The sequence below is a fragment of the Equus asinus genome, chromosome 15 (assembly GCF_041296235.1).
Source record: "Equus asinus isolate D_3611 breed Donkey chromosome 15, EquAss-T2T_v2, whole genome shotgun sequence".
NCBI classification, from domain to species: Eukaryota; Metazoa; Chordata; class Mammalia; order Perissodactyla; family Equidae; genus Equus; species Equus asinus.
Window position 1 is genome coordinate 22,398,069 of NC_091804.1, and position 21,582 is coordinate 22,419,650.

General features: G+C 54.1%; 1 protein-coding gene across 6 annotated transcripts; it reads right to left on the reverse strand.

Annotated features, from left to right (window-relative positions):
- Nucleotides 1-415: 415 nt before the first annotated feature.
- Nucleotides 416-20,081, reverse strand: RBCK1 (RANBP2-type and C3HC4-type zinc finger containing 1). Of its 6 annotated transcripts, none has more exons than XM_070485706.1 (13): nucleotides 20,013-20,081; nucleotides 19,445-19,532; nucleotides 18,206-18,350; nucleotides 12,189-12,282; nucleotides 11,874-11,910; nucleotides 10,553-10,674; nucleotides 10,312-10,485; nucleotides 9,108-9,268; nucleotides 7,943-8,054; nucleotides 5,293-5,472; nucleotides 4,446-4,544; nucleotides 3,922-4,065; nucleotides 416-2,976 (listed from the first exon to the last, which is right to left on the reverse strand). In XM_070485706.1, exons 2-13 carry the CDS (start codon nucleotides 19,464-19,466, stop codon nucleotides 2,896-2,898), a joined length of 1,371 nt encoding a protein of 456 aa, XP_070341807.1. In that variant the 5' UTR covers nucleotides 19,467-19,532; nucleotides 20,013-20,081; the 3' UTR covers nucleotides 416-2,895. The 6 variants fall into 6 exon arrangements, with proteins under 6 accessions (XP_070341807.1, XP_070341803.1, XP_070341802.1 ...); XM_070485702.1 differs by having other exon boundaries at nucleotides 11,874-12,072; XM_070485701.1 differs by having other exon boundaries at nucleotides 1,757-2,976; nucleotides 5,293-5,490; nucleotides 11,874-12,072.
- Between the last annotated feature and the right edge of the window lie 1,501 nt (nucleotides 20,082-21,582).

Here is a 21,582-nt window from a genome sequence, read left to right on the forward strand (position 1 = left end):
CAGCTTCCTGCTTTTTCAGGGAGTGGCTTTCACGGCAGCCCAGACACTACAGGAAGACAGTGTCATCTCTGGCCGGGCTCTGGGACCCGTCCTCCACCTCCAGCCCACACCAGCCACAGCTGCTCTCTATCTGAGCAGTGGGCTTCCGCTCGCCTTCCCCTGCTCCGGGGGAGCAAGACTGTGTCACCAAAGTACATTTGGGACTTCCTGCTGCTTCCTCAGGTGGGTGGTTTGAGTCCAAAGCCCATGAGGTTGGGTTTCAAGTCTGTCCTGAAGAGTTGGTGCCGGGCTCTCAAGGTCTGGGGCGTGCCATGCGGTGACCCTTAGGTGGTGAGGCCCCTCCCCTCAACTCTGCAATAGGGAGCACTTGTGAGCCTGCCCTCTTAGATCCTCCCCTGCCGGCTGGTGCACTCACTGTGGTGCTAGAGGTCGGCACACAGGACAGTCCTGCCTTCATTCGTGCTCCTGACCTTCTCCTTGGCTGCTGCAGACTCAGACTCTGCCCAGGCTGGCCGAGAGGAGTGGGCCCAGCGAAAGATGCAGCCGACGCAGCCCCCTCGGCCTGCCTTGTCCTCTCTTTTGATACAGCCATGGGTAAAGAAATACCTCATTAGGGGCTGGCCCCGTGGCCGAGTGGCTAAGTTCACACACTCTGCTTTGGCGGCCCAGGGTTTCGCAGGTTTGGATCTTGGGCGTGGACATAGCACCACTCATCAAGCCATGCTTAGGAAGGATCCCACACAGAAGAGCAAGACGGACCTATGACTAGAATATACAACTATGTACTGGGGGGCTTTGGGGAGAAGGAGAAGAAAAGAAAGATTGGCAACAGATGTTAGCTCAGGGCCAATCTTTAAAAAAAAAAAAAACTTCATTAATACCTCTTAATACTCATCAGGAAAAGAACGGTGCAAGGGCACTGGAAAGGCCTCAGTGTGAGTACTGAGGGTGACAAGGACTGTGGTGACTAGAGAGCCTAAACCCTTGTGAAGACCCACCATCAATCACGTGACTCAACCATTCCTACCATGTGGAAACAAGGACCCAGGATTACCCAACCTCGACTTTTTCAAGAGAAGCTGGGCATCTTAATTTTAATCTAGTGTCTGTCAATTTAAAAGTACTGGCAACAAATTCAAATTTCTAAAACAGTTTTGGGTGAACTGGTTACAGCCTGTGGCTTACCAGTTTACACCTTCTGCACCAAGAGAATGGTCTCTGCTTTCCTCCTGTGCCCAGGCTCCTGAGGGACACAAAGATGGGCCCTGGCAGGACAGGGAGGCGGGAGGAGCTGGTCAAAGCAAGCCTTCTGGCCAGATCTGGGTGCCATCACACTCTCCTCAGCCCAGCTCTCCTCGGCTTGTTCTGTTTTCTCCAGTCTGGTTCTGCCTGGCCCCTTCAGGGAGGCTGCCGAGCGTGCCCTGCATCAGCTGTGACAGCTGCCATGAGCCAATGCTGGCAGAGCAGAAAGGCACTTGTGTTCTCTCATAGCTCTGCTCTCAGTGTCTGGGCTCAACTCTCTTGAGTCTTGGTATCCAAGGGCAGGGTGGCAGTGCCTTTCCAGGGGCTAGAACAAGTCCTTCCCCTGCAAAACCAGAGGCCCCAACTTCTGGAGCCTGAAGCCCGGGCCTTGAACAGCAGACACTCCCTCCACCTGTCGTAATGATGATCCACATCGGGGCTCAGACGTGTTGGCCGTCAAATACCACATCTCAACAGGGGAACGGGGGTGGGTCAGACAATGCAGTAAAAACTTACAGGATAAACACCCAGAACCGTGTTTTATTAACCTCTGACCAGCACAGAGCAGGGACTAACAAATACTGCTGGACCGATACTGTGCCGTCTTGCCTGAGGTGTTGAAATTAGGATGGACAGCCTCACCCCTCACCTGTGGCAGCTTCACCTGTTCCTGAAATGCCTCTTCCTCCACCAGGATGGCCACTGAGAAGCCAGAAGGGAGCCGCCAGCCTATAGCTGTGGCCTTGGCCCCTCCCTCCCCCTGAAGCCCACCCTGATCTACAGACCCTACTTTGTGACACACTGCAGACTCCACCTGTTCGGATCAATGTTAATCCAAGAGCATCCTGCCCCTCAAACTGGGCGCAGGGGTGCCAAGTCTGGTGCAAGGATCCTGGTGCTCAGTCACACCCTCGTTCCACCAGTGGCAGCAGGCAATACATCAACTTCCTGCTGCAATTCCTGGAGAGCGTGGGATCCTGCCTGTGTGCAGAGTCCCAGCCCATGGCCCTGTCACTCCCTCTCAGGTCATCACACTCAGCCCTTCCTGGAAAAACATTTTAATCAGCTTACACTGGCGGCAAAGGGGGACGCGGAAGCCGCACCTGACGGACTGTGCTTTAGAAACGGCCGGGTCTCCTGGCTCTGAACACGATTAGCAGCAATTCTCAGAGACCCCAGGCCTCCAACAGCAAAGGCAAAGGAAAGTCACCCCCAGGAAGCCGACAGGAAGTGGGAGGCTGTGAGCGCAGCGGTCAGCAGGCGGCAGCGATGGACGGGCAGATTGTGGACTCGCGGGGCTCTCTGAGGCTCCATTCAGGAAGGTCTCTGGCCAGGGCTGTGCTTAAGGCTGGCTCAGGCAGAAGTGGATGCCAGAGAGAAAAGATGCGGGGTCTAGCCAGCAAGCCCCAGGGGAAGGGCAAATGCACTGGGGCAGACGCAGCCCCCGACAACAGCCAGCTCAGGTGGGGCCCCGCCACAGCCACAGCAAACACCTGTCCACGCATATCAGGGGCCTTGGCCTCTCCAGGGCCCGTCTCCACCAAACACAGAAGCATCTCCCAGGCCGTAAATCAGAGCCAAAGCACCTGCCCTGTCCCACAGCAGCTTGCGAATGTGGTGCTGGATCAGCGTGGGGACCGGGCCATCCTCAGCTCAGTGGCAGTTCTGACAGCTGGGATGGCAAGGGACCCCATTCACCCGGCAGCGGCAGCCCCCACTGGTGTCTCCTGGGCCCTAGAGGATGGGGGAGAGAAGAGGAGGTCAGGGCAGTGAAGACCATGCCCCCCTGCGCTGCTCCCTCTGCACACTGCCACTGTGGGCTTTGCTCACACAGGTCCCCCTGCTGAGAATGGCCTTCTCAGCCTCAGTGACCTGACAGGCAGCCATTAGGGCCTTTCTGGGCTCCCACAGCAGCCCCATTACGTGGTCTCAGTCTGCCCACCCCTGGACCCTGGGCAAGGAAAGGATCTGATGGGTCTTTGCATATCCTGGGAGGTCAGCACACTGGCAGCAGAAAAAAGGGCAGCTCTCTCTGCCTCCATCCGTTTTAACAAGGAGACCCTAATTCCAGGAACACACCCCGAAAGATGACAGCTGCCACACACGGAGGGCTCACATGTGACAAGCACCCTACTAGGCGCTTCTCTTGCATTTTTTCATTTGATTCTGATGGCAAGCCTGAGATAGGCCCTGCTGTCATCTCCATTTTACAGATGAAGGAACCGAGGCTCAGAGAAGGGAGTGACCGCCTCACCACCCAGCCACTCCAGCTCTGGCTTCAGACTGAACCCTTAATCGCTGTTCTCTAGGGTCGGAGTGGCCACCTGCTTTTGTAAAGAGCCAGACCTTGCAGGCTTTGTGGGCCACAGGGCTCTGCCTTTGTAGCGCAAAAGCAGCCCTGGACCATATGGAACTGAGTGAGCCTGGCTGCGCTCCCATAAGGCTTTACTTATGGACACCGAAATTTGGATTCCGTATAATTTTCACGTCATGAAATCATCTTCTTTTGATCCTTCCCAACCATTTAAAATGTAAACACCATTCTTCCCTCACAAGCTGTACCAATACAGGCAGGTTGGGTTTGCCCCAGGGGCTACAGCTCTCCAATCCCTCTCTCAGGCAAGGCCCACGAGGGAGCCCCCATATGACTCCCAGCCCTCCGCTCCCCGGAAGACTCACCCGGGGGCCCCAGCGTGGGCCCTTGGTGACCCAGCAGATCTCGGTGTGGCAGACCGTGCAGCGGATCCAGTCGCAGCCATCCTTCTTCTGCACCACGATCTGGCACTGTGGGCAGTGCATGGCCTCGCCCTGCTGCAGCATCAACTGGAGCAGAGCAGGGGCTGACCTTGGGGCCAGGCTGGGGCAGCTGCGTGGCCAGCCCCGCTCCTGGGCCCCCCTCCCCACCGCGGAGGGAAACTGTCACCCCTCTGGAGTTGTGGAGTCATTCTCCTACGCTGCCCCGCCCAGGCCGGGCTGTGTCCAGCCTCGTCTCCTCTCTTTCTGCTGCTTCCTCTGTCCACCCAGATGCTCTTCCTGCTGCTCCCATCTGACCACTCATCCTAAATCCCATCTCTGGATGGGGTGACAACCAGGAGGTCAGAGCCTCCAGGACTGTATGAACAACAGTCCTTTCCGAGAAGCCCCTGGCCCCAACAGCTCCCAGAACTCAAATCTCCGGGACCTCGGCTCTGACCCAGCCTCACCCTTAGCATCTCGGTCGTCTGCCGGGCAGCCACATCATCCTGAGCCCGCAGGGCCAGGTCATCCTGGTACTCCTTGCAGTTCATATCCTTATGGATGGCCTGCAGTGGGGTGAGGGCCGCGAGGTGAGGGGTTCCCCAGGGCGTTAAAAAGCTGAGAGCTGGGGGGCAGAGCAGGCATCCACACAAGCACTTAAGGCCTCTAAACGTCACGGACAGGGCCTTGCTTTGTAAACCACACACCCATCTTACAGAAGAGGACACCGAGACCAGGGGGTGAAGCCAGGATCGCCACATATGATAATAACAACACATATGTAGTTATTTTAAGTCCCGATGGGCAGAGAAAACCCTACAGTCTCCCCTCTAGGCTGCAGCCCCTCGTCCCTGGCTAGCTTGTGTCGCGGGTGTGGGCCCAATGCTGCAGACTGAGCTGCTCAGGCTGCGACCAGGCTCGGACCCACCTACTCTCTCGAGACCAGTCTCTTTAGTGGTCAACCACTGAGATGATGAGGGCAGGGCTCAGTTCAGGACAGGGCTGGAGACTCCGTCTGGGGCCAGGGTTGGGGCTGGTCTGTGACTGGGATCAGGGCTCAGTCGGAGGCCAGGGTTAGTACTAGTAGCGGGCCAGGGCTCAGTCGAGGCTGAGGTTCCATCTGGTGCCAGGTCTGGGACTCAGGGTTGGGGCTCAGTCTAGGGTCAGGGCTTGGTCCCAGGCTGAGGCTCAGTTTAGGGCCCAGGCCAGGCCCTGTCACTGACATGCAGCTCTAACCAAGCCAGCATCACAGCTGCACGGCAGTGAGCTCCTGGCAGGACTAGGGGCACTAGACAGTGTGGGTCCCCTCCCCACCTTGCAGAGCAGGCAGTTGACTTGCTTGCACACGGGGCACTCAAACTCGTTGACATCATCCTCAAAGAAGCACCAGCCCTTGCAGTCGGGGGTCTTGCAGTGGTAGCTGAAGGCACTGCGGTTCTCGGCGATGGAGACGCCCAGGTCCAGAAATCGCTGGTAATCCTCAGGGCTCAGCAGCTGCCAACAGACCGCACCCTGGCGCTCCGGGTTCAGAACACCTGCTACGTGGCCCTCCCGCCACCAAACACCCTCCAGGAAGCCCCAGCCCATCAAGTCCAACCCTATGAGCTTTTCTTCACATCACCCTCAGTGTTTAAAAGCTTCACTCAAAACTGGATAAAAGTTCTGGAGATGGATGATGGTGATGGCTGCACAACAATGTGAATGTGCTTAATGCCACAGAAGCGTATGCTTAAAAATGGTAAGGTGTTAGGTATACCTTCCCATGATAAAAAAAAGAAAGAAAAAAGGGACAAACACAATAACCAGCAATGCTGGCGCGGATGTGGTTGAACTAGTACCCTGGCACAGTGCACTCTGCGTTAGCGGTGTGGCAACACTGTTTCACCCGTCCCAAACCTTTCTGACTCTTTGGGACTTACTCCACTTCTACAAGTTTATCCTAAGAAAATAATATATAAGAAGGAAGAGATGTTCTTTGAAGTGTTCTTTGCAAACTGAGAAACTGGATTAATAAGAGGGATGAATAGGATTTATGACATAGAGATTTATAATAATCTTTAGAAAGATTTTGTAGCAAAATAGCAAAAGTTATTACATCTATGCTGGTTACAATGAGGGAGGAATCATGCCTCTGTTCTGTATCTTGATTAGGTGGCAGTTACATGAGTTACATTTGTCCAAACTCATCCAACTGCACGCGTACAATGGGTGCACTTTACTGTGTGCAAAGTAGACCTTAATAGGGCTGATTTAAACCAGAAAAAAGTCACATCCGCCCAGAGACACCAAAGGAAACGGGAAAGTGCAATCGGGGATTTGCTGGGATGGGGGTGATGGGTGATTTTTCTCTTTGATTTCTGCTCTGGTAAAAACAACCTCCAGTGCATTACTCTGCTGCTCCCTGCCCTTTCCTCTGCTACACTTGACCATTCTGAGGTCACTCTGAGCTCAGGTCAACTCCCAGGGCCTCTAGGGAAACATGGGCCTGCAGCCCCTTGGCATGAACTCTGGCCCCACCACAATGCCCCTTGGCACGGGTGGACCCCAGAGGGAAAACCTCTGGGCAATGGCTGTGGGTGCCGGGCCATAAGGAATGATCCTTGTCTTGGGGCCTCTCCAGGCCTGAGCGAGGAGGCCTTGGCGACCACCCGGAGCCGCCCTTCTCAGATGCCCCTCAGACAACAGGTAAACGCAGGCTGCTCTCGGTGCAGGGGTGGGGGTGACGGGGTCCAGGCCCGTCCACCTCTTCTGTCTCCCCTAAGGCAGAACCCTCTGGGCTCCAGGAAACACTCAGTGAAGTCAGGGGCGTTCTCAGGAGAAGCTGGTCACAGGAGAGAGGCAGGAGAGACGGGGAGGACCAGGGCTCTGTGTACGGGCCTGGGGCGGTCTGCCCGATGCCCAATTCTGGGAAGGCCATTCCCCAGCAGTTTAAACACCATGAATCAGGCCCGGCAGTCCACTTTACAGGTGGGGAAACAGAGGCCCAGAGAAGGGAGAGGACTTGCTCAAGATCAACAGCAGCCAGGGAGAGACTTGATAACAACAACATTAATAATAGTAACCATAGCAAACGCACACATGCAGACATCACAGCACTGTGACAGACTGCTGGATTTATTCATGTCTCCCTGATGCCATACCCTTGGGTGGTCCCCTCCCCACACGGACTCTGGGCTTGAGCATATGACCCACTTTGGCCAATGGGACAACAGCAAGTGAGAAAAGCACGAGATGGGAAAGCACTCTTGCGCTGGGGCTCCCCTCTGGCTGCTCTGGACCCTTGAGACCCCCACCACGTGCGCAGGCCCTGGCCAGCCTGCTGGTGGACGAGAGACCAAAGTGGAGAGAGGCCCAATCACCCCAGCCGTGGCAGATAAACGAGTCCACGACGGCTGAGCCACCAGCGAAGCCCAGACGAGATCAGCCAGGCCCAGTGTGGACCAGAACAATCATCCGGCTCAGCTCAGCTCAAACGACTCAAAGGACTGACTGGCAGATTCATGAGCTAAATAAATAGTGACTGTTTCAAGCTACTAAGTCTGGAGTGACCTGTTACACAGCAAAAGCTAACTGACACAAGGGCTTACCGTGTGTCGGGCACTACTCTAAGTTCTTTACACAGATCCTCTACTGTCATCTTCACGACCCTGGAAATAGAAACCAACTCTAACTTCAACCCTAACTGACCAAGAAGAGAAACCAAGGCACAGAGAGCCTGAGTCTCTGGCTTGAGGTCACCCAGGCCACCTGGGCCTAGAGCTCCCCTACTCTTAACCCCTCTGCTGTCTTCCCTTCGTAGAGGTGGTTTCTTTACTAGCTGCTTCCTCCAGTTCCCGCTCTGTTCCTGCTTGGGCCCAAGCATTCCACATAAGGAGGGAGAGCTCTCTAGTGTCTCCTGTCTGAGACGGGCTCTCGGAGCCAGTCCCCACGGCCAGCTCAGGGTGTGCCTGCCCCCGGCCCTTACCGCCCGGATCTCCCTCTCCAGCAGCTTGCCCGAGCACGAGTAGGTGTTGTCAATGAAGGGGCAGGCGACCTCAGCCTCCTGGCTGTTGAGGATGGTGCCCTGCAGACACTCCCTGGGGGAGGGGGTGGGTGGAAGTTAGCATCATCTGGGCCCCATCCCCCAGGACTCCACCCCTCCCATGGCGACGTCTGACCCCAGGTGGGCTTCTCCTCAATACCTCCCTCCTCCCTGTCCCTCCTGCCAACCCATCACCATGGCCTCCACTTCTGTCCACCCCACTGCCGCCCCACTGCTCGGGTCCAGGTCTCTGACACCCCTCGCCTGGAGGACTGCAGGGGCCTCCTCATTCCTCGCCCCTAGAGCGTACTCTCCACACAGTGGCCGCATCCTCCCCAGCAGCCTCCCATCCCCGCCTGTCCCACGAAATGCAAACCCGACCCCTCAGTGCAGCTCCCAAGAGCCCCGGTGCCTTGCCCTCCCTAACCCCTCTGTCCACCCTCTGCTCTGGTCACCCTGACCCTCTGCTGCCACAAACAGGCCAGGCACACACCCACACCAGACCCTCTGGTCTCTGCTCAACTGCCACCCTCCTACAGGCTTCCCTGACCCCTCCGGAACCAGGGCCCCTGTTGCCTTAAAGCCACTGGTATTAGCATTTGACACAATTTACAATTAGATCAGTGAGTACTTGATTACTCTGCCTCCCCACTGGCTGTAAGCTGCAGAAAGCAGGCACTGAGCCCTTCTGTCCACTTCTGGAACCCCAGGCCCAGCACAGACCCCACGGCTGCCGCTGCTGCTGTGGAGGAGGCCCTGCTCTCCACAGCCCAGGGGCCAACGGGCCAGCAGAGGAGCCTCAGAGAGGGAAGGACGCCCACCCCGCCAAGGCGCAGGCCGGGGTGGCATAGGCTGCCAGGGCGACGGCCTGGGCCAGTTGCGGTGAAGGGCATAGCCTCTACAGCCAGAACGCCTGAGCTGTGTGGTCTTGAGCAAGGTGCTGGCCTCTCTGTGCCTCTCATTCCTCCTCTGCAAAACCGGGACAGAGCGCCTACCTCGCAGGTTCCTCAGGCGTCCACTAAGATGGAAGAGCACAGGCCCACCCCCTTCCAGCCCTCTGACCTGGCAGTAGAGCCCTAGAGCCGCGCCGCGGGGGCGGGGGCCGCACCTGCAGAAGGTGTGCAGACACTCCCGCAGCACCACGGCCTCGCCGGGCGCCAGCACCGAGTAGCACACGGGGCACTCGGTGGGCTCGGTGTTCAGCACCAGGCTCCGCTGATCCAGCTGCACGTGCTGCAGGTAGTTCCCCTCCTGCTGCTGCTGCTTCCGCTGGGCACACGGGGCGGGGCCGCGGGGCGGGTCAGACCAGGAAGGGGGCGGGCGAAGCTGGGGGACTCAGGATCCCGGGACAGGGTGGGGTGGCCAGGGAGCCAGGCCGGAAGCCAGGGGCAGGGGGTGGGCCAGGCAGGGCCAAGTGGGGCCTGCAACGGGGGTCCAGCCAGGCGAGGGAGCGACGGCAGCAGGGAAAGTCAGAGGGCCAGGGTCTGATCCAGAAGACTGGGGTAGCAGGGTTATCCCGGGGGCCAGGGGGCATGGGTGGAGGCAGGCCAAGGTCACACAGGAGGTCAGGGGTATGGGGGGTGGGGGGTTATAAAGCTAGGGTACAGAGGACAGGGTCCCGGCCAAGACTGTAGATGAGACCAGGAGTGAGGTCATGGTCTGGGTGGGGCAAGGACAGCACTGGGTCCCAGGGGAATGCAGGTGTGGCATGGAGGGCATCTGATCAGAATGGGGGAACACTCAGGGTCAGGTATCTGTGTAACTAGTGTGTGTCATTGATAGGGGGCGGGGCTATGGGATGGGGCGGGGCAGAGGGCAGGGTTAACCCCCCAGGGAGGGGGGGGGGCCAGGTCCAGGGTCATAGGAAGTCAGGGTGGGCCACAGGTGCAGAGGGATGGGGGTCAGGAGTAGTAGGGTCCAGGGTGAGGTCATGGCTGAGTGGAGCAGGAGCCAGGTCACAGGCAGATGAGGGGTGGCAGATGAGGATGTGGTCAGGACCACAGCTTGGGTGTTGGAGTCACAGCCAGAACACTTGTGTGCAAAATTTTGCTGTGTATGTCAAAGCTAGGGGCGGAGCCACAGCCCACGTGGGGGCAGGACATATGGTCACAGCCAGGGAGCAGGGTCTCAGCGACAGGATGACCTCCAGGACAGAGCGGGTCACAGTCAAGTACAAGGTCACCGCCAGTGGTGTGGTCATGAGGGGCAAGGCAGCAATGGGAGAGGAGCGGCAATGTGGAGGTGCCTCCCTTCCTGGCCTACGCCTCCCCCGTCCAGTGTGCAGGTGTCTGGCCGGGGACTTCCGCGCCCACCTGCTGGTACTGGCGCAGCGCCTCCTCCTCGCCGGCCAGGCGCGCGCGCTCCTCCTCGTCGGGCTGGTACGAGGCGGGCACCTGGTAGGCCTCGGGCCGCGCGCGGCAGCACATCTCGCAGCCGGGCCGCGTGGGCTTGTTGATGAAGGTGCAGCCGGGGCACTGCCAGCCCACCTGGGGGCAGAGCGGCCGTGAGCGCGCGCTGGGCAGCGGGGGCGGGGAGCGTGCGGCGGCAGCTTACCGGCGGGGGCTCGGGCGCGGCGGCCGGCTGCCCTGGCCCTGGCTCCTGCGGCGCCCCGGGCTTCGGGGGGGCCAGCTCCAGGGGGCCCCGCGGCTGCAGCGTGAGGTCCTTGAAGCCCAGATCTGGGGAGGAGGGTTCAGGGGGTGGCAGATCCACGCAGCCCATTTCATCCACACCCTAAGCGAGCCAGGAACCCTGGACCCTGCACTGACCCCTCCTCCTACCCTCTCCCGCCTCCCTGGAGGAGTCTGCACCTCGGGTCTGCCAGGGGGCCCAGACCTCGCACAGGGTCGGAGTCCCTCCTCCACCGTGAAGGCCCCTGTGTCGTCCGGCTTAAAGATCCTGCCTAAAAACCGACACCTGTGCTCCTGAAGTGATGCACCCGGAGGGACAAAGAGACTTCTGAAGCGTTCTGCCAAAATACTGAATCTGAATCCATGCATGAGGACACATGGGACAAAAAACCAAAGTGGCCTGGACTCTTCAAGCTTCAGCACAGGGAGAGTCAAGGGGAGGGGAAGACAGACACTGACAGAGACTGAGGGAGGCGGCAGACGCCATGGCTTGTGCCCTAAGGACACCAGTGAGACAGCTGGTCAAAGTGAAGTCCATCTACGGATTAGAAAATAGCGCTGTATCAGCGTTCATTTCCTAAATTTGATAGTTGTATGTGGTAAAGTACGACATGACCTTTGTTTTTTAAAGGAAATACACACAATTATTTAGGGGAGGACACTATGCCTGCAACTTACTCTCAAAACAGCTCAGAAAAAAAAGTATTTATGCATATACAAATAACTTTTATAAATAATTTTAGAAAGAGAATGATAGAGCCAAAGTAAATGGTAATATTTGGGGGCTCCATGTGAAAGGTACATGGGAATTTGTTGTACAATTCTTTGTACAATTTTGCTACTTTTCTGTAGGTCTGAAATTTCAAAATTTAAGAAGTAAAAAATTTAGAATAAACACTAGCTATTATTATCATCGTATCTGGTTTACAGACTTAGAAAACAGGAGCAGAGACCGGAAGGGACTTTCCTGAGAGCCAAGACTGGACTCAGAATGGTTCCTGAAGGGGCTCCCTCCTGGGGTGTCCTTGGACCTGTCTTCTTCACTAGGGATGAGGGCCCCCCCCCCCCCCCCCCCGCAGCAAGTCCCCGACCCAGAGCCCCTGGGCTCTGCACACACACACACACACACACACACTCCCCGCCCCCCCCGCCCCCGCCCCGGAGTCCTGGGCTCTGCACACACACACCGCCCCCCACCGCCCCCCGCCCCGGAGTCCAGGCCGAGCGGCCCAGGAGCAGAGCCTCACCCTCCAGCATGCGCAATTGCCGCTCGCGCTGCAGCTCCTGCGGGTTGAGCGAGGTGTTGCGGGCCGACAGCAGGTAGAGGTAGGCGCTGTCCCCGCTCCGCCGCACCCCATGGGAGTGCAGGGTCTCCTGGTCCCGGGCCAGCCGCTGCCCAATCACCCACTGCTGCAGGGTGGGCGGGAAGCCGTAGTCCAGGAAGACCTGAGGGGTCCCCAAGAGACGGAGAGCGGGAAGGGACAAAGGGACACCAGGGTAGACAGACGCGGAGCAAATGAGAAGCGCCCGCCCCCGGGTTTCCCTCTAGCCCTTTCACTCACCATGTCCTTGAGGGAAGCCACGGTCATGTCAGCGCGCACCGTGAGCCAGATGGTGTCCACGTGCATCTGAGCATCCTCCACGCTCACCCACAGCCTGCGGAGAGGAGCGGGGGTGGGGCAAGGGCTCTGGCCGCAGGTCCGACCTCAGCCACCAGCTATAGGCAGGGACATCTTTGCACACCTGTGCATGCACCTGCACGTGTGTGCAAACACACGACCCCCCAACTGGGTTTGGGGCCTCTCCTGGATTCCCACACCCCTGGGCTTCCTCCTTGATCAGGAGCCACTGCTTCAGCCCCTCCAGCGGCTCCACCCTGCTCTGAGCATAAAATCCACACTCACTGAGGCATACAAGGGCCTCCTGATCCGGCCCCTCCCCGCCAGCCTCTTCTATCCTCCTCTCCCTTGCTCCCTAGCCAAACCACCGGCAGTTACTACTTACTCTACGCCAGGGCCCTTCGAAGCACCTAACACGTATTAACTCACTCAATCCTCTCAACAAACCCACGAGGCAGGTACTGTTATCATCCTCATTTTACAGATACAAACATGAGGCACAGACAGTCCCATGACTGCCAAATAAGCACTAATCGTTAGAGGCAGGAGTGCAATCTGAACGGTGTGATTCCAGAGAAAGTGGATTTCAACACCAACCTTCTCAAGGATCCTCAAATGTTTTCGGAAGACCAAACAATGAAAAGGAAGGGCAAAGATGAAAAAACACAAGTGATCCCAGAGGAAACAGAGATAAAGTGGGGTGCAGATCAGTAACAGTGAAGTCTACTCGGCACCGTCAGAGAGATCTGGGAAAACACTGCATCCAGTAGGCAAGACCAGCAAGAAGCAACCAGAAAATGAGGAACAGCTCCTGGACATTTAAAAGTGACTCCTGACTAACCTAACCTTTAGTTCACGAGGAAAGTGAGAGAGAGTAAATGACACCATGAGGAGGCAATTAAGAAATCCAGAAGGTGGGAAAATTCTGGAGGTGAAAGACCAGGTTTCTTAAAAAAATTAAGGACATAAAGAGAGAGGAGAGGGGCCAGCTGGTGGCATAGTGGTTAAGTTTGTGTACTCTGCTTCAGTGGCCTGGGACTCAGATCCTGGGTGCAGACCTACACACTGCTCATCAAGCCATGCTGTGGTGGCGTCCCACATAGAAAATAGATGAAGACCGGCACAGATGTTAGCTTAGGGACAATCTTCCTCAAGCAAAAAGAAGAAGATTTGCAACAGATGTTGCCTCAAGGCCAATCTTCCTCAAGCAAAAAGAGGAAGATTGGCAATGGACATTAGCTCAGGGCTAATCTTTCTCACCAAAAAAAAAAAAAAAATAGAGAAGGAGAATAAAGGAGACTTAGACAACATTAAGAAAAGCTATGTGTAGACCTCATTTGGCTCCTGATTGGAACAAACCAACTATCAAAAGCATTAACGAGGAGCCGGCCCCATGGCTGAGTGGTTAAGTTCATGCACTCCGTTTCAGGGACCTAGGGTTTTGCTGGTTCAGATCCTGGGCACAGACCTAGCACCGCTCATCAAGCCATGCTGAGGCAGCATGCCACATAGCAGAGCCAGAAGGACCCACAACTAGAATATACAGCTATGTACTGGGGGGCTTTGGGGAAAAAGAGGAAAAAAATCCCCAAAAGATTGGCAGCAGACCTCAGCTCAGGTGCCAATCTTAAAAAAAAAAAGCATTAACAAGATAATTAGGGAACTCTGAATATAAACAATATTAGGGGATATTAAAGAATTAATGTTAATGTTTTAGGTGTGATAATGGTATGGAGGTTATTTTAAGTCCATATTTTTTAGAAATCATGTCAAAGTATTTATGAATGAAATAATATCTGAGATTTGCTTTAAGATACTCTGGAAAATACCTTCACGATTCCTCAGAATAATGATTTTCAACGCCCAGCCAACTATCAATGAAGCGAGAGGACAAAATACAGAAATGTTTAGACACGTAAAGAATCTCGTACAAATCCACCACCTACTTTTCCTTAGGAAAAGTTTTTGAAAGACAAGAAACAAGACTAGCTGAGTCTGAGGCAGGAGGATGGAAGAAAACCAAAAAGAAATTAAACCAAGGACTAGATCACAACCTTCAAAACATCCTCCTCCCAGACACAGGGGTTGGGGAACACCAGTGCCTCCCCACACCGATTCTGCGGTGAAGAGCATTTCCACGATCAAAATACTAGAAATGCTATTTTAGTGGGTTTATGTTTTTAGAATCGACCTAGAGGCAAAAATAGAAGCCTTAATTATAGTTAGAAAATGAAACCTAAAAGCTCTAACCTTAACAACAAGAAAATACAGCTGGAGCCCACGTATCCAATGTCAGCAGGATCAGCGGTGTTCAGTTAATCAGGAAACTCACGCAAGCAGAGAACTGCGAAAACAGCTGCGAACCTGGGACGCTTAAATTTAACTGAGAAGTCACAAGTGCACACTCACTGGCTGAGCTCTAGGTGGAGGGCCAATGGCTTTTCTTTGAGTGTGAATCTGCGACCGGAGTTTCCGTATTTTTTTTTTCGTATGAGTCATATCCATAATACACGGTCTATGATTTCCAGAATCATCTTCTTTAGGGTGGAGCAAGGACTCAGACACTCACAAAGCATCTGAGTACAGAACCCTTCTGGATTTTTACCATATTTTTAGAACCGTCTCACCCTAAAGTGATAATTCTTTTTGGTGACTCGTCTCTATTTGTCTTTCTAAAGCAATCAACTTAGTTTTCATAGAAACATTCTCTTTTCGAACTCCTGTTTCATCGATTGATCTAACAGCTCATTAAATTATGTTATGACATTAACAAATACAGCTGCTATAAACAAGCTGTGTGCTGTATGTTTTACACACAGCAGAAACTACAGCGCTATTTAATTCTGGGGATCAAGTGGAGTCAACCTGGACAGCTTCTCCTCTAACACCTCAGTTAAAACCAGGAAGTCAGGAAGAAGAGAGGTGGGAGATGAGTACCTTAAATTCCTCATTTTTCAAAACAAAGAGACAGCACAGGTACTGTCTCAAGTCAATATATCAAGAAGTGGATATGTAAGTATTTTATTTAAAATCAAATGGCCAATCGATCTACAGGTTCAACACAATCCCTATCAAAATCCCAAATGACTTTTTTTTGTAGAAATTGACCAGCTGATACTAAAATTCAACCAGAGCTTCAAGGGACCCAGAAGAGGCAAAACAATCTTAAAAAAGAAAGCTGCAGGACTCACATTTCCTGATTTCAAAACTTACTACAAAGCTACAGTAATCAAAACTGTGTGGTACCAGCATCAGGACAGACTTATAGATAAATGGGGTAGAAATTAGAGTCCAGAAATAAACTTCCTATTTATGGTCAATTAATTTTCAACAAAGGTCCCAAGATGATTAAACGGGGAAAGAATAGCCTTTTCAACAAATGGTGCTGACAACTAGATACCAACATGCAAAAGAATAAGCTGGACCCCTACCTCACACCATATACAAAAAATAACTCAAAATGGACCAAAGACCTGAATGTAAGAGCTAAAGCTACAGAACTCTTAGAAGAAAACGCAGGGATAAATCTTCATGACCTTGGATGAAGCAGTGGTTTCTTAGATATGACACCAAAAGCACAGGCAACAAAAGAAAATACAGATCAACTGGACTTCATCAAAATTAAACACTTTTGTGCTTCAAATGACACCATCAATAAAGTAAAAAGACAACCCACAGAATGAGAAATGAAATCTATAATGGAATATTATTCAACCACAAAAAAGAAGGAAATCCTGCCATTTGCAACAACACAGATGGGCCTGGAGGGTGTTATGCTGAGTGAAAGAAGTCAGACAGACAAAGACAAATACCGTATGATCCCACTTGTATGTGGAATCTAAAAAAGCCAAATCCAGAGAAACAGAACAGATTGGTGGTTGCCAGAGGTGGGGAGCAAGGGAGTGGGGAAAATGGGTGAAGGTGGTCAACAGGTACAAACTTCCACTTATAAGAGAAATAAGTTCTGGGGATGCGACGTACAGCACGGTGACACAGTTAACAATGCTGTACTGTATATCTGAAAGTTGCTAAAAGAGCAGATCTCAAAAGTTCTTATCCCAAGGAAAAATCTGTAACCATGTGAGGCAAGAGATGTCAACTAAACTTACTGTGGTAATCATTTCAAAATGCATACACACATCAAATCATTCTGTTGTACTCTCGAAACTAATACAATAGTTATCTCAATAAAACTGGAAAAAAAGACATGTCCGTACAAAAACTCAGACACAAATGTTCATAACAGCATTATTCATATTAACCAAAAAGGACAAACAACCCAAATGTCCATCAGCTGACTAAAAGATAAAGAAAACATGGGCTGGCCTGGTGGCATAGTGGTTAAGTTCGCACGTTTTGCTTTGGTGGCCCGGTGTTCACCAGTTCGGATCCTGGGTGTGGACCAAGACACCACTCATCAAGCCATGCTGTGGCAGGTGTCCCACTTATAAAGTGGAGGAAGATGGACACGGATGTTAGCTCAGGGCCAGTCTTCCTCGGCAAAAAAGAGGAGGATTGGCAGCAGCTATTAGCTCAGGGCTAATCTTCCTCAAAAAAAAAAAAAAAAAAAGAAAGAAAAAAGAAAATGTGTATATCCATACAATGGATTATTTGGCAATAATAAGGAAAGAAGTTCTGATACAGGCTGCAACATGGATGAATCTAGAAAACATGATGCTCAGTGGAAGAAGCCAGACACAAAAGGCCACCTATTGTATGATTCCATTCGCATGAAATTCCCAGATTATGCAAATCCCTAGAGACAGAAAGTAAATTAGTTGCTGCCTAAGGTCGGGGGTTGGGGAAAGGTAGGGACATGAGACGTGACTGCTAACGGGTTCAGGCTTTCTGTATGGGGTGATGAAAATGATCTAAATTTGACTGTGGTGACGGCTGCACAGCTCTGACTGTAGCAAAGGCTACACTTTAAATTAAAGTTAAATTAAAGACTACACTTTAAATTGTTGAACTGTATGGCCTGTCAATTATATCTCCATAAAGCTGGTAAAAAAAAAATCAAATGGGGGCTACCAGGATAACTGAAAATCAGAAACTCTACGACTATTGTCTTACCATGCAGCAGGAAAGAAGCAGGGAACACAAGATAAATACTCATGTTCACTGAGTGACTAACATGACCCGGGCACTGGGCTGTGTTCAGCATCCAGTTTAAGTCTCCTGGGCAAGGACTAACAGTATCCACTCTCCATCCTCCGGAATTCTATCTGGATTCCTGGCTGTATTTCGCAGCCTCCCTTCAGGCTGAGTGTGGCTGTGAGAGTAAGTTCTGGTCCACAGGAATTAAGTGGAAGAAGTGTGTGCAACTTTTTGAGCTGCGCTCTTAAGGGGAGTATGGGACGGGGTGCCCTTCTTCCCTTCCTCCTTCCTGCTGACAAGAATGGGGATATGATGGCTGGAGCGGGAACAGCCATTTTGGACCATAAGGTGAACCTCAGAATGGAAGCCTTGAATAGCAGAATAACAAGACAGAAGAAGCATGAGTCTCTGAGGACTACAGGGAGCAGAGCCCCACATCTGGACTGCCTGCCATCAAACTTGTTTATGCCACTGTTGTCATGTTTTTTTCTGTTGTATGAGGCCTAACATCCTAATATACCTCCTAACAACCCTAGGAGATAGGTAGCTGCTATTATTGCCCCATTTTTAAAAGGAAAACAACTGAAACTTGAGAGGTGAAGTGACGAGCCCTAGATGTCACAGTTAATTAGTGACAGAGCTGGGCTTTAAAGCTAAGTCTCCTGACACCAGAACCTGTCATTAAGAGTAAGTGTTCCAGGGCCAGCCCAGTGGCATAGTGGCAACATATGTTAGCTCAGGGCCAATCTTCCTCACCAAAAAAAAAAAAAAAAAAAAGAATAACTGTTCTATAGGCAAGAATACATTGCAGCCCACTGGAGTTCAGGAAGCCCTAAGTCTGTGGCCAGCCATGCACTCCTCACCTGATGTCCTGTGTTGGGGAGACCTCAGGCTTCAGCTGCACAATCAGGGGCACCCGTTCCTCTGCCAGCCAGGTGGCACACTGCATAGCCACCTGTTCATCCCCGCCCGCCACTGCCCGGGCGAGTCTCAGGGCCATCTCCTCGGCTGAAAGCCAGCACAGTGGAAGCAGGTTAGCACAGGGTTAGGAGGTGAGGGACAAGGTGACCCATTTTACATGCTGCTTCCTCTCCGTCTTCCTGGTGAACTCCTACATATCCTTCAGCACCCAGCTTAAAAGTCCCTTTCTCTGGGAGGCCTTCTCTGATATTCCGCACCCCCTCCCTCCCCCTGGGGTTCATTTTTCCTTCCCACTCCCAGGGTCCTCCATACTTCCATTCATTTATCTAACAAGCATTTATTAAGCTCCTACTGTGTGCCAGCCACTGTCCCAGAAACTAGGATTTGGCAGTGAATAAGATAAACAGGGTCCCTTTCCTCATGGACCTCCCAGCTGATTTAGGAGACAGATAATTAACGAACTTAACAAGAGAGAAAAAAATTCAGATTGTGACCCATGCCGGCCAGGATAAGGAGATCAGGGAAGGCCCGGAGAAGGAGGTGACACTGAAGCTGAGACCTGAAGGAGCAGCTGGACAGGTCAGGACCCAGGTGGGGAAGTGTTCCAGGCGGAGGGAAGAGCAAGGGGAAGGCCTTGGGCAAGAACTTGTTGGATGAGAACAGAAAGAAGCCAGAGGGGCTCAGGCAGAGGGCGTGGGAGGGCTAACGGGGGGAGACCGTGAGGCCGGAAGCCCAGGGCCTGGGTGCTAGCCAAGGGCTCCCGGCTTTGATCTAAGAACTTAGGGGCACACGAGGGTCTGCAGCGGCTGGCACATGACCTGACCTGTGTTCTGCAGTGCTGCGCAGGCGAGGCAAGAGGGGAGGCAATGACCCCGGTGTGCAGGTCAACTGAGGTCTGTCACCCCCACCGGCCTGGGAGGTCTCCAAGTTCAACTGCCCTGTGTCCTCTGGGCGTCCCCCACCCCATCTCAGCACCGAAGGCCTCAGGGGTCTCAAATAAATGAAGGACAAGATGTCTGTGGAAGCGACCAGGCCCCAAGGGAGGAAAGTGAGGGGCAAGTGGGCAGCGGGAGGACAAGATCAAAGGCCCCTTTCCCAGGCCCTGCTGGGCAGGGGAGGCCGGGTCCTGGCCGGGCCCACCTCCCCACCGAAGTTTCCAGTCGCCACCAGGACGTGCCCACCTTTCTTGGTCTTCTCGTCCATCTGGCGCGGCTGCGCCCATCCCCCCAGGCGGGGCTGCAGCTCCGGGGAAATGCTACCGCCGGTCACCTGGGAGAGGGCGGGCGACCAGGAGCAACTCAGCCCTCCCTGCACCTCGGCGTCCCCGGCGGCGGCAGTCGGGCAGCATCCCACCACCCGGGGACCGGGGATCGGGCCTGGGCTGGGGCACGGGCCGGGACGCCGCGTGGGAGGTGCGAGGGCAGCGGGACCGAGCAAGCCCGCAACGCGCCACAGAGGGAACAGGACGGGCCTGGCGGGGAGGAGGAGAGCCCGGGGCGCCCCGGCGCCGGGGATCCCAGCCCAGCTCCCCGCTCGCTGGGCCCGGCCGTCGGGGGGCTGGCAGGAGAGCGGCGCCGGCGGAAGAGAAAGTGAAAGTGGCGGCCCCGGAAGTGGGGCGGAGGATGTCGCGGGGTCCAGACCCCCGCCCGGCGGCGGCAGACCCCAGGCAGTCCCAGCCGCCCCCGCCCCGCCTCCGGGCCCGGGGTCCCGGGTGACCCCCGGGAGTGACCCCCTCCGGGCCGCACTCACCCGCCGGGCCGCGGCTGCAGCGCCGCGCAGGGGGAGGGGCGGGGGCGGGGCGGGGCTTGGGCCGCCGCCACGCGGGTGGGCGGGCCGGCTCTTCGCAGAAGAGGAAACGGAGGCTGTGTTTCTGTGCTACCCGAGGCCAAGCAATCCGGGTTTGCATCCAGGCCTGGCGGGCACAGGAACCGCCCTTAGCCAGCCGGCGCTACCCCTCGGCGTCACTGTCCCCCTGCCCCGCACAGGCTGGAAGCTCTTCGCCTCCGCCAGGCTCCCCCTCCCTTCATTTTTCTCCCGCCCTCATCCTGGAGATGAGCAGGTCCTGTAGGCACCCCCTGCAGAACAGATCCAGCATCTGTCCCCTCTCGTCTCCTCCACGCCGCATCCCGCTCCTCCTCCATTTCTGCTCTGGTGTCCTGCACAGCCTCCGCATTGGGCTCCTTGCTTCTCCTTTTGGCCCCTAGAGTCCACTTTCCACCCAGCTGCCGCAGGGTCCTGTTAGACCGTAAATCAAACCATGTTACTCCCCCACTCAAAACACCCCCAAAAGCTCCCATCGCATTCAAAGCCGAGGTCCTCCCCAAGGCCTGCCGACTGCCTCGTCTGCCTCTCTGACTACTCCCTCCTTAGCTGGCTCCCCTCGAGCCCCGCAGGCCTCCTGGGTCCTGGAACAAGGCAAACAAACTCCTGCCTTGGGGCCTTTACACTTGTCATCAAATATCTTCATGGCTTGCTCTCTCCCTTTATTTTGGTCTTTACTCAAAAATCTTGCCTGGCCATCCGATCTGGAATTTCACGCACACACATCTATCCAGCATTTCGTATCCAACTTCCTGACTTCATGTTTTTTTGGTTTTGGGTTTTTTTTTTTTTTTTTTGAGGAAGATTATCCCTGAGCTAACATCTGCTGCCTATCCTCCTCTTTTTGCTGAGGAAGACTGGCCCTGAGCTAACGTCTGTGCCCATCTCCCTCTACTTTATGTGGGACGCCTGCCACAGCATGGCTGGACAAGCGGTGCATAGCTTCACAGCCGGGATTCTGGCTAGTGAACCCCGGCTGCTGAAGCGGGTCGTGTGAACTTCACCGCTGCGCCACCAGTTGGCCCCCTGACTTCATGTTTTCTCCAAAGCATATATTATTATCCAACAGCATATTTTACTTACTTATCTTGTTTTTGTGTTTGTTTTTTGTCTGTTTCCCTCTTCCAGAGGCAGGGACTTGTCTGTTTTGCTCACCACTGTGTTCTGGTGTCGACAGCAGTTCCTAACCCATAGCAGGTGGTCAAGGATTGTGTGTTAAATGAGTGAAGAAATCTCAGATTTTCATCTGCCCTCACTTGCTTTTAGCCTGAAAGGCATCCCTTAAGACAGAGGTTCTCAGCCTGGCCTGTACATTTGAATCGCCTGGGGGGTTTTTAAAAATCCTGGTGCCCGAGCCACTCTCAGACCAATTGATCGAGCGTCTCTGGGGGTGGGACCAGGTGTCAGGAGTTTTTAACGCTTTCTGGTGTTTGTAATGAGAAGCCAAGTTTAAGAACGGCTATTTTAGAACTCCCCACGGGGAGAGACTTCTGGTGAC

Coding starts and splice junctions, on each gene's coding strand:
- RBCK1 (XM_070485701.1), bottom strand. CDS start 19,466: ATGGACGAGAAGACCAAGAAAG. Junction 18,351..19,444: donor GGACGAGAAGACCAAGAAAG/GTGGGCACGTCC, acceptor GCTGGCTTTCAG/CCGAGGAGATGGCCCTGAGA. Junction 10,675..11,873: donor GCAATTGCGCATGCTGGAGG/GTGAGGCTCTGC, acceptor CCTCCTCCCCAG/ATCTGGGCTTCAAGGACCTC.